At 40.4% G+C, this 13,080-nt stretch overlaps 1 protein-coding gene across 3 annotated transcripts in view; it reads left to right on the plus strand.

Annotated features, from left to right (window-relative positions):
* LOC131464350 (leucine-rich repeat transmembrane neuronal protein 4) overlaps positions 1 to 12,305 on the plus strand; it is a 71,168-nt gene extending 58,863 nt beyond the window's left edge. For 2 of the 3 annotated variants that reach the window (XM_058636780.1, XM_058636781.1), the window contains one exon: positions 9,853 to 12,305. In XM_058636780.1, coding sequence (XP_058492763.1) covers positions 9,853 to 10,062 — 210 coding nt within the window. In that variant the 3' untranslated portion in view covers positions 10,063 to 12,305. The remainder of the gene's footprint in view (positions 1 to 9,852) is intronic. The other variant, XM_058636782.1, reaches the window with a different exon arrangement.
* Positions 12,306 to 13,080: the final 775 nt, after the last annotated feature.

Here is a 13,080-nt window from a genome sequence, read left to right on the forward strand (position 1 = left end):
CCTTGACAGGCTCATTTCAGAAGAGGGAAAAAGGATTTCTTACAGAAAAAGAATGAAGGCTTAATGACAGCCATATCCACTCTGTACCTGAGCACCTGAGATCCCACCTCCCGTGTGCACCGGCTTTACACGTGCAGTCCGAAAAGCACACGTTTAAGTCTGACACGTCGAGGTTCTCATTAGTTTCTGTTCCGAACCCAACTGAACTTGATACAGCTAGAATAAACTAAGGTGACCTCTGTATGTCACGGCGGTTGCCAGCCTTTACTTTACAGTTACGGCAAACGACACATGTGACCATTACATCCAAGAGGAAGTAAATACTTACACACTTTATTAACTCTTGTTGAACTGTGACGACTGATAACTATTTACTAGAGGTGGGAGACTCGCGTTACATGACGTCCTGTTAGCATAACTGTTAGCAAAGATGGCGGACACTGTTTACATTCTGGGAATGAGGTCCCGTCCCCAAGTGTCACTGGTGGGCAAGTCACAAAGAAAAGAATGAAGATATTTCTCAACTCAATTTTTCAAATACACTTCGTCTATTCTAGTAATACAAAGCTAAATGCTAATCGTTGGATTATTCCTTTAAGTCGCAAATTTAAGGACTTGTGACTTGCTTGACTTAAGTTGATAAGAGGCTATGCTACTATATTACTTGTATATTACTTGCCATTTCCATGGTGTAGTTACACTGACTCAACAGTGACGTCTTCTTCATGTGTGTTACGTGCCAGGGTGCTGTGTGAGACATCCTTTTTCTTCTCTGTGCTTTGATGGTCCGCCCATTCTGCTCGTTCCACAGGTGCCTCCCATTCAGCAATCAAGCTGTGGAGAAGCTGAGATGGTGCGCTCTCTCTTTGGAGCCATGCAGATAGCATGTTAGCTTGCGAGCAACCGAGTGGAGGTTTGTCTGTGCAGCTTGGGAAAATGCCTTTTTTTCTTATTACCAACAGTACGTGTAATACTTTCTCCAGTGGAGAAAGGGTGTATTTTTACTTTAGTGGTTTGAGTTTGGTTTGGTTTGGCTGTTTAAGTTGATGGTGTTTTTCTACAGTTACGTTCTGTTTGTCGCTGCCTAACTTCTCTTAAAATATCCCAAGGTTTTTGTTTTTACATTGTTACTCCCCGCATCCCCTGGACTGTACGGGAACGTAACAATGTTCATCGAATGTTTCGCACGTTTTTGACACCATCGCCAAAGTGTACGTCTCTGACTCTCTGACTATCATAGCACAGTGGGAGAACATTTAAAACGAACAATGTAAATCTCTTCGTCTAAGGTTCATTAATAATTACATAAAAAAATTAAACAGTTAGCGTGTGCGCCTCGGGCACTTCCTCTACTTTCACCACAAGGCTCTATCCCACAATGCTATTTGTTTATGACATCATAACACAACTTAACTCAAGTGCACAATTATCATAAATTGTACATATGAAAAAAATGAACGCATTCAAGACATTTTGTCGATATTTATGCCTCTTAAACATCATATTTATCACATTTGAACTCCCTTAACCTGAAACCTGTCTCTTTAAACAGTTACACATGGTTTAATGTCGGCCTCATGTCAGTATTATTTACATTTCAGGTTCTGTAGTTTAATATATTTTTTATTTTTATTGATGTTATTTATATCTCTTTCTTTCTCGTATTGTATGAGTGATACAGTATTTCTGTCACAGATAAAACTCGAGCAGGTCAAAATGACTGAATGAATATCTTCTATATTCATAAAACCTTCCTTCATGGAAAGCAGGGACTCGAGTTGACTTGTTAGATTCTTGCAAGAATGACTTCAGACTTGCTTGAGACTTGAAGATTCACACTTGAGATCTCTGCTTTTTTACGTAATCCAACCGCTGTGGTTTATTTGAAGTTGTTGCAGAGGGAAGTGAGATTCAGTCGCTTGTGTGTTTGCGATTATAATGAATGCCAGTGCTGAACAGAAGCACCGGATCAGATTCTATTATATATCACTTATTTTTGACTTGTTATACATCTCTTGATTAATGTCTGCACTGCATTTTCAATAAAGGACCCCGGACCAACACATCAGGTCCCAGCTGGGCAAATCCAGTCCTTGTGGATTCTTGTTTTTGAAGACTACGACATCATGTGCAAAGTGATTTCTCAGACAGACATTATTACATTTTCCACAGTAAACCAGATTTAAAACATATTTCAGATAATATTGGCTTGTAGCTCTCATACAGACCATACTGTATATGTCATATTACATGCGTGTGTAACATCTGTCACAGCATTGAACTGGATTACTTTTGTTCCCTGACTGAATGAAAAAAAAAAAAAAGCCTATACCATATAGATTCATTCTTCTGGTTAGAAAGATTAGTGGAATTACATCAAAGACATTTTATATTTAGTCTTATTGTGATGTGCGAAGGCACACATCACACATCTGCGCCACGTTCGCTGCCGATGAAGCGTTGAATGAAAGCTGTGCCGTGTTTGCGATGCAGTCAACAGACCAAAATAAACAAGTGTGACCCCGAGAGTGACATCACAAGTAGCATAAGTACATGATATGTATGAGTATGTCGGTGTGAGATGGAGAGAGAGAGAGAGAGAGAGCGATCACTTGTGAATGTGTGGGAGTTTTGAGCAAAAAATCCATACGCTGGCAGAATGAAGCAAACTTTTTAGTGCACATTTATGTATTTTCTTTTACACTATGTGCATCCTGTTGCATGAATGTACGCATCTGTATTCCTTGGCTCCCGTACTCAGGTTACTTCTTCTATCAACATACATCAGGGAGAGGCTGTGTAGTAACTTGTAAATTGTCCACGCAGTAAATAACAGTAAATCTCGGCATGCGTTGCCAGCACTGATGAGCAGAAAATGGGATGAACAGCATTAGGAGAAGATAAATCCCCCACATCTGAAGGATTATGGTTATTTTGATGAATGCAAACCGCTTTTCAAATAGAAATATAATTACATGGTGAATATTAAAGCCAGAGGAAGATGATCTTTCTGAAATTCTAGCACAGGCCGTGTTACAATGGAGAACTTTTCAGTTTGCTCGCTGATGAAATCTTAAGCCTCCCTGTAAGGCGAGCGACGGTCGGCCGTCGATATTATCCATTGTGTGCTTTATTAAATATTAATCCACCATAGTTTTTCATGCACGTTTATTGCATCAACAATAACAACAAACAGATATGAACTTTTATCGTGTATGGCACTCGCAAAAGCAGAATGCGCCGCTTAATGTCGTTTGCTGACCACTTGTGTGTCATCGAGCAGCCTTCAGGACGGGGGGAGGGGTCTTGCCATGCAGCATCCACCGGCGCGCCGCTTAGACAGCGATGATGATAATAGAGGCTTGTCTGTGCTCTCTCCCGTTGCAGCGTTTGACCACTGAGTGAATTATCCAGCTGACAGAGAGCAGCAGCGCAGGGTGGAGAGTGTTGTTGATATGCCAATGAGAGCCTGGGCCTCCTGTGCCAGTCTGAGGCATGCTGGCGTGCTGCAGCTGCCTATCACCTCATTGGGAATCATTTAACTGCAACTTGACATACATTTGGAGCCGTGTGACTCTGGGAGGGGGGGCACCTATGTGAATGTTTTTATGTGCAATCTGACGCTAACGGCGCGGGAGTTATAACTAATCGCCGTGTGCTCTGTCATACGAGTTTATATCATTGTCCTCTTCAACATGTGCACTTAAGTGCTGTAGAGTGAGTCAGAAGAGGGCTTTATTGAACAACTATGCCTTTTATATAAAAAAAAAAAATGTGGAGTTCCTCTAACATATTGGAAAATATTGGTGTGCTACATCCGGTGTCCCGTCCTGTTTTTGTTTTAAAGGTGACATCGAATGCTTGTATCGCACATATATGTTAGTTATGGAGGTCTACTTACTTATATTAACTTGTTTTCATGGTTAAAAACCTCCCAGTCGCTGCAAACGAGCTGATCAAAATATCTCCTCACTGACACTCTCGTCAGACCAAAATCACACCCCCAGAACGTGGACTGTGTTGTGATTGGCCAGCCAACGAGAGCTTTCCCTCTGTCCTGTGATTGGCCAGGTACCTGGAAGTGACGTAATAGATAGGCCAGCTCTCAGATACACAGCTCCCCCTCTGGCACGGTGGATGCTCTGCATCTCAGCAGCTACAACGAGAGTAGTTCTTCTTCTTCTGCGGTTGAATATACGCAACCGGATGTGCCCGGACTAGTGCCCGCACCAGGAGGTGCTACGGTGGTGGGAGGAGTGATGAGGTATACTGATGACATCATCAGCATACGGAAGTGCCGATCCGCCTCGCAGAGCCCAGGAAAACAATAAAACCCTATTTCCTCAGCAGTGGCTGAACTGTTTGTTCTGAAACTTTACGGTTTCATAAACGAGGTAATGACGCAGATACACACACAAAAGCAGCGTTAACTGGAGCTTCCGGTCTATGTCGCCTTTAAAGAAATAGTTTGATTTTATTCATTTAGCTTAGCACTGGAGGGAGCTTGTCCCTCAGGTAAATTTCATCTAAAGCACGATGTTTCAAAAACATCAAAATGTTTGCACTCACTGAGAGGGGAATAAGTGTTCCCGGGATTTGGATCTGTGATATGTTACCATCTCAAAAGGACTTGGTGTGTGTTAAACACCATGGTAGACAATCATTTGTTATATAACCCGAGGCAAGATTTTCAGTAAAAGTATTGCTGAGGGCAGAGAAGTGTATATAAACCACACGATCACTGTAGGCCAATTTCTGTCTCAGCATCCAGTCCACTGTAATTGATTTTACCCACTGCAGTTGTTAGGTGTGTTATATATTTCTCTCATTATCCCCGCCAAGGAGATGATGTTTTCAAATGTTTTATGTTTATTTGTGTGTGGGTTTGGATAAACAAGGAGGTAACATTTATACACCAGTGAATTAATTATTTGATTTTGCCGGTGAACCGGTCATGGATGCAGAACTACGGTATCTGTTGTGTCTCGACTGCGTCCAGGAAACTTGGAGCCGCGTGATAAAGGAAACAGCAGCAGCTGTGATTGGCACGTAATCAAGCAGTGGTTTAGGGAACACTTGATTTGCTTTGTGCTCTTTTGGTGGAGCTATGCATTTTCAGTATTGGACAATCAAGTTTGTGAGAAGTCCATCTCAAGGTTGATTATTAGCCATAAAATCCACTTCTGAGACGTTTACATGAGAGCTGTGTGGCGTTTTCGTCAATAATTACACACTGTAGCTTTATTTTTGCAAGATAGACGGGTTTATTGACAGTATTAGTGGAGGTTTGCACACCCCCGGGCGCTTTCGCTTGATTTAACTTAATTATTTATTTATTCATCAGTGATAACCTGACTTTCTGTGTCAAAGGATAATTGCGTCACATGTTTTCTGATGAGAAACGTTGTGTTTTGCACCTGCAGCGTACTATAATATTGAAAGTGGATGCAACCTCAGGCACGAATGAGTATAAATGTATAATGGAGATTATGGAATAGTGGTGTTGTTTCCATGGGTAACAGGACACGGAGTCTTTCCTCTTCTCTTTGCCTTGGGGTAAATAGGTTGAGGTACAGTTTAAACAGTTAACATAAAGTGAAGACAAGACTGGGATGATGCCAGATACTCACTTTACTACCTTGGCCAGTGTCCCTTGACTCACTGAATAATAACTTACTCTTGTCAAGACAAAACAAGGCTATTCTTAGAAAGCTATTGTAATCAAGAGATTTGAATTCATTTCACATCCGTCCGGTTGTGTAGTGCACAGCGAGATTGGAAAAGACTTCCCGAGCCATTAAAGTCGAGGAAAGATGGCGATCATGCCTCAGGCATAATCCGACAGTGTGCGGCGTTCAGCCTGGAGCAGCACTGTTGGCAGGTGTCCAAGCTACACCAGCCAATGACTCACATCTCTAAGAGCGCCGAGCACAACAGCCAGCATTTCCTCAATATTCCTGATTAAACCTGAATGCACACTCTGCTTAGTTCGCCAGAAAGATTTTTATTCTTTTCATTTCATCTACGCCAAGACATGAAACAGACCCACTTTTACTGCCTCGGAAATGCAGCTTTTTAAGTTTTACCTTGCAGGTGAGAAATAGCTACAGTAAAAAAAAAAAAAATGGAACACGTTTAATTTTCTAAGCCATGATTTATCGACCTGTGATTTCACATTAGAACATGAATCAATATAATTGCTCTGAAATGCAGAGCGGATATTTCAGCACACTTATTAACAGATGTTGAGCTGATCGACCACTTTTGACAGCTTTTATTTCTGAGTCATTTTGGTCATTAGTGGGTGTTTTTGTATACTGTGATTAACATTAAGCAAGAGCAGCTGCTTGATATCCTCCACAAATGACAACGAGACATTTTAGAAGTGTTTGTCTTGTCAAATGTTATGTTAAAATAGTCGCATTCATTGACCTTCAGTGGCTCTCGCCCTGAAGCCTCAGATGTATTTTGTATTTGGAGTGGAGGAAAACACGGCTCACAGAAATAAAGCATTTCATCAATTAGGTGCAATAAAAACATATGCATTCAAAAATTTGATTAGGAAAGATTCAGTCTTTGAATAATAGACAATTCATTATTTGTTTATTACAATTTTGCTCCTTAGACCAGCTTTTCTCAAACTGTGGGAAGCAGTTTATTGAAGCAATATTGAGTTTATTTGTATTACTAAAGTAAAAATGTTATTTGCATAACAGATTATTGAAAGAAAAGTGAAACGTTTGCTCTAATATTGATTGAATAAATGTTATACTTGACACATTATTACAATTTCGTGAGAGTCGCGGGGGTATGGAAGACCATTTCCGCCAGAAAGGAAAAAAAAGAGAGATAAAACTTAATAAAAAAAGTAAGTAAGTCTAAATTATGAGATAAAAAGTCATAATTATGAGATAAAAAGTCGAAATGATGAGATAAAAAGTCGAAATTATGAGATAAAAAAGTCATAATTATAAGATAAAAAGTTGAAATTATGAGATGAAAAATCCCATGTGAATCCGCAAGCAAATGAAGGATTTCATTTGCTGTAAAGCCACGTTTGAAGTAGTCCTCAATATACTCGCAACCCATGTTTGTTTCAGTCTCCCCACACCACACATGAGCTGCTAACAGCTGACTTAGTATCTCATAATTTCGACTTTTTATCTCATAATTATGACATTTAATCTCATAATTATGACTTTTTATCTCATAATTTTGACTTACTTAGAGGATTTTTTTTTTTATTAAGTTTTATCTCTTTTTTTTTATGGCGGAAATGTGCTTCCATACGGGGGCCCCGGGAAAGGCCCCGACAGGAAAAGTTTGCGAACCACTGCCTTAGACCAACTTTTTAGTCCGTGTGGGGAAAACATCAACTCAGAAATGTGTTTGACTGAGGTGAGCTGAGGCTCGAACAGAAAACAAACAACTGAACAAATACAGAATACACTGTAATCCCGGGGGGAAATAAATACATACATGTGGCTATGTTTTATTCATGCGTTTCTATGCAGATAAAAAATGGTTTGCTCTTCACCCCGTGATCGTCACAACCAAATATTAATACCATTAAAGACCATTCAGGAAAGTTCTGACCATTTCAGCTCCAGTGAGTTATTTGGCTTCAGACGGATGATCTCAACCTAGAAATATGTCTTTCTGACTTAAATTTAATTGCTGTCCAGTAAAAACAAGCAGTCGACTCTGTAGTATCGTTTATTTAAGTGTCTCAATATGAATAAACATGTAGGCTGAGAGTGTACAGTATTTTATTTAAGCTGCCGTAGGTGACGCTTGTGTTGTTTGTCCAAGCTGAGGTGATGACCGCGCGCTGTGTCTCCTGGGCGAACAGAGTAATGACTTTGACGCTGGCACAGTTTGGACGTGCTGTATGGAAACATGATGTATATTCATGTTCCAGGGCCAATTCCGAACAGACGGAAACATGGACAAGTGATGCGTTCGACTGTCTACTTTTTTACCGAAGGGGTTTTTTAACAATGACGGTGATTATTTTATGCTCCAAGCACAACAGATAACGCGGCTGACAACAAACAAGCAGATGCTCTCACTTCATTTTTTTTTCCTTTTGATGATTTGGAAAAGCAAAACCCCCTTCAAACAACAACAAAAAAGAAAAAAATCTATTTCAGTATCAAAGATGATATGATTCAAGAGGTGTTTTTCAATCTGTATATGCCATGTGGACTTTTCATATTATAATAATAGCACTATAACTTTCTAAAGGTGTGTTTATTTATGTATCTGTGAATGTCCACAGAGCTTCAGAGCAATGGGCAGGCAGTGGGGGGGGAAAGACAACATTTTTATTTCTCTGCAACTACAGCTCATGTTATTTTAATGGCACTTTTGGATTTGTATAAACAGGCAGTGGAGAAGTTGAACGGAGGAGGCAAAGGACTTACCCTAACTTTAATCATCACAACTAACCCTAACCCTAACTCTTACCCTAACTTGGACCCTAACACCAAGTCTTAACCCTGAAAACCCCAGAACCTAAAGTGTCCTCACAACGATACACAAACAAGAACGCACACAGCTATTCTTCTGAGGACGAGCCCATAATTAAAATCTTACCGCTACTCTTTACCAGTGCTGGCAGGCTCTGCCTCATTAGGACCAGGTGTTGGTGCTGAAAAGGTCAGAGATTTTCAACCAGCCAAGCAACCAAACTTTTTGTTTTTTTGTTTTTTATTGACTCCACCACTTACATATTTATTTTTGTTCCAATAATTGGCCGAGGTCATGCAGTCCACATTGTGGCCTCACCTGTGAAACGCTGCACAGACACGTCCAGGATTCAGACCACATCGTTACTCAAGTGCAGAACAAATAGAACAACATGGTTTATGAGAATCAAATTAGCTTTAAGCAAATCCTACTGAAATATAGATGAAAATAATGCAAGAAATTAATCCAGGATGACATGTTTTACAATAGATTATTTGCACACAACCCCTGTTACAATAGCCTGTATACATAGGATGTTGACCCATGGTAATTTGCCATGGGAATAATACACAACTCCTTATATGGACATCCTGGGGTGTGTGTTTATAAGTCAGGTTTATAGTTTATAGATATGATGATATAAATATATAAAGTAGCAATAATTGTGCAGAAGTCACAAAGTTAAAACATTTCTTCTTTTCTTTTTGTCCATAATTTCCAAATTTCACAAATTCAAATCCGATTTTAAACATTTTTAGTACTTTTTGCTGCAGTGTGTTTATAAAATTGTATTTTTTTTTTCTTCATATAGATTGCCTAGGTTGTGTTTCCTATAGCCTCTGTAAAAACGGTATGTTTAAACATAAAAACTATTATTCCATGTGGCTTCCTACACGGACATGCGCAACATTTGCATACTGATGTCAATACCTGCGTCAGTTGGGCTGTGGTGCAGCTTGACGCCAGTTTAATTGCCATTATTTTGACCACACTGCCGCGTAAAACTAAGAGAGGGTCTTTGAATCAGCAAAGTGCTTGTAATGTAATAAGCACTCTCTTCTAAATGGAGCCCTGACTCCATTTAGGAGAGGGCAGAAAATATGTGTGCACTCTTGCTTAAGGCTTTCTACTTGCATATAAATTACTCCAGTTGAAAAGTCGGCGTTAGAGCCGCCACAGATTTCAAGTCTCAGGGCGCGCGCTGTGTCACTGGCCAAGGCTGCATCAATGACAGAGCTGTGCTGCGACTGCATGAATTAAATTAAGCCAATTTCCGAATAATCTGAGAGCTGATAAAGTGTCGCGAGTGAGACGGAGGCGTTGGCAGATTAGCGAGACTCATTTCTGGTTTCTCTTCTCCTTCTTTGTGCTTGTGTCTAGATTCCACAGCAGCTGAGTGCCCTGGCGTTGTACAGGTGTGAGCAGTCGGTTCTGGATTACAACCTGTCGCTGCAGCTCAACGTGGGCATGGAGCCTCACACTCGGGCACTGGGGGGCCCCACACCAGCCGGGTGCCGCCCAGGCCTGATAGCTGCCCTCCCCTCCGAGCCTGTGCTGCCTTGCCCCCAGACCAACTCCCTCCGCCAGTGAACTGTGCACACTGGGTCCAAAAATACTGTACGTCTGCTGAACACAATCAGTGGACCTGTTGAAAATGAAACACACGGCCGTGTGGGAAGGGAACTGGGACTGGAACAGAAGCAAAGGAGACAATTAATCCTGGAAAACCAGGGTAATGAAAATGAAAACATTTGTCAGTGGAAATAAAAGGGGGGTACATCGGTACTGATTAGTGAGCCTCTGACCTACCTGACCCTCAATGTCCTCAATTAAGACGGAGGCTGAACAGAAGCATGACTCCCCCCCCACCCCCCTCCATCCCCCGCCCCCCTTCTGCTCTGCCTCTCGAGGACTATTAAGGCCAATAATTAAATGATTTGTTAATCCTATTAAACGTATTCCCTCAACTTGACCTAATCCGTGCACCGCTCAGTCGCGTCAGGTGAAGTAATCAAATGCAAAATGCTATAAACGGAGCGGGGGAAGCGGCATGATCGGCAAACGAGTGGCAGAACAAATGAAGGATTTGCTGTTTTTTTGTGTGATCATGTTGTCAGGAGGAAGTCTCCCCCCCCCTCTCCTCTCCTCTCCTCCTAACTCGACTTCCTATAGCGTTTTTCATCTGGAGAAACGAGCCACTAAAGTGAAATTACCCAAGACGAGAGACATTAGTCAGAAAAAAAAGTGGACACTAATTGTCAAATACAATGTACAGGCTATACATCTCGCTGGCAGTAAGTATGAAAACATGGTGACTTTTGATTTCGTTAATGATTTGTGATTGTGGATCACATTTTTATTAATTCTATCAAGCTGAGCAGTGAACAGTGTGTGCAGATCTCGGTGCACTGGGACGTACGGATATTTAATTTAAATGACTCTTGTAGCTAAGGATTTTTCTTTTCTTTTCTTGTTTTTTTTTAAAGTGTGTTATTCAAGCTGCCTATCTGACTGTGCACTCCTATACCTACACGTGTGTGCTTTTTACAAGATGTTACATTATAATATATGGAAAATAAACTGTGGTAAATGAGCAGTAAACGCCGTCATTCATCACAATCAGTGGTTTTCAGCCCAAACAACTGTCTGCTACTGTATTTAGACGGCTGTGGAGGTGCTTGAAGAGACTGAAGAGCACAGCACTCAAGGCAAGACTGTATAATATAGATGTGTCTGGTTTTTGCCTTATAGTGATCAAGACAGTAACTTGAATTTGCATTATTTCTTTTTTTTTCCTCCTCCTCCTGTGACTGTGTGTGACCGTTATCTGACGTAAAACATATTCAGCTCATGGGCTTTTATACTCGGGAAAGCTACTTGTGTACAAAAAAAAAAAAAGAAGAAGCTAATTAAGGTCCTGAATATGAATAGACGGCAACTCGGTGTTCTTCACACACACAATACAGTGTGCCACGAGAAGCGAAAAAAGTGGGATAAATTTGGATCATTTGACAGCTGGGATTTTGGCCGCGAGCTAAACAAGCACCCTGAGCAGCAATCGTCCAATCAGAGCAGGCTATACGTGATATTAAAAAGAGTTAAACGGTTTCTAGGTTGTTGTTTTTTGCCCCTCCCCCTCGCCCGTATTTTCAAAACTGCGAACGCAATAAAAATGTTCGGAATTAATTCAGCCTGTGTTTTTATTTGCTCTAATGTAAAATACGACGTTAACAATGCCCAGCTTTAGCTGCAGCCAAGTCTTACCTCCAAGGCCAAGGAGTATTTTATTGGTGAGTTATGTTCTGTAAGCTTATTAGTCTCCTCTTCACTTCCAGTACATTCACTGTAAGGTACTTCCCCCACTGCATGGAAGTCTGTTCTGCATACTAATATATCAGCTCTGGCCTGACCCTGTTCTGCTGTTGGATTTAGAGACAGGTCCTACACTCCAGCAACTCCCACCAAACCTTTGACCGCAGAGAGGATACAGTACTTGACTTACATTGCATTCAGCAGCAAATACAAAAAAATTACACATACTCATACAAAACGTCTTCATTTCCAGGTGATAATAAATCAGAGAAAAAAGAATTATGACTATTGTATTAATTTAATGTTATTCTCCTAGACCCCCAGAACCTATACACACTGGACCTTTATTGTGCTCGAACGACGCAGTGTCAATTAGGATAGCTGTATAGCCTTTGAAATCCTATTTATTTTAATTAAAAAAACATAATAATAATTGGTTTTGTTGCTACATTAAATACGCTTTCCAACACGTTGCTGAGTGTCTTTTACTTATTTTGCGTTTACATTTATTTGTTGAACAGTCTGTTTTTGAACATGACAAATTAAAATCCTTTGAAAACTGTATTTATTATACGTGTGCTTTTTTTGTACTATATATATATATATATGTATATGTGTGTGTGTGTATATATATATATATATATATACATATATATATATATATGTGTGTATATGTGTACAGTACATCATTATTTTCCTTGTATATCCCTCAAGGGACGTACAGTGTTCTGTAATATTTCATGGTCAAAGCTCCATCCATAATACATCAAGTGTAATGTGAATTTTTCCAAGAGCGGATTGTATTTGACCTCATAATCGTAAAGGATTCATGCGCTGATTGTAAATACAAAGAGATTTCCACTGAAACTTCATCGTACATCGTGTGCCTGGTGTTTCTCTGTGTAAAAAAAAAAAAAAAGAGAGAGAGAGAGAGAAAAGAAATAAGCAGATGTAAAAGATTACTGTACTGTATCTGCTCATTGTTCTGACACGTGACAGATTTACACTCCCCCGAGGATTTACTGCTCTCGCAGTCGTGTTGGGTGTGCGCGGGATCCGGACCGGGGACCTGCTCCGGATCTTGCTCCAATCAATAACCACTTCTGGAGAAGTTCTGTCTCCACAGCTTGACCCACAAACCAGGACAATAATTGTGACCCGGTAAATCAATGCTATGACTCATAGAAACAGGAGAATCACAAAGTGTGTTATTTCTGCAGTTTGCCTTAAACGGAGGGTTTGATGGATGATTTTTACACGATGCTAGATTATTTTGGGAAGTTGAGAATTTTATTT

Source organism: Solea solea, chromosome 8 (genome assembly GCF_958295425.1).
Source record: "Solea solea chromosome 8, fSolSol10.1, whole genome shotgun sequence".
Classification (NCBI taxonomy): Eukaryota; Metazoa; Chordata; class Actinopteri; order Pleuronectiformes; family Soleidae; genus Solea; species Solea solea.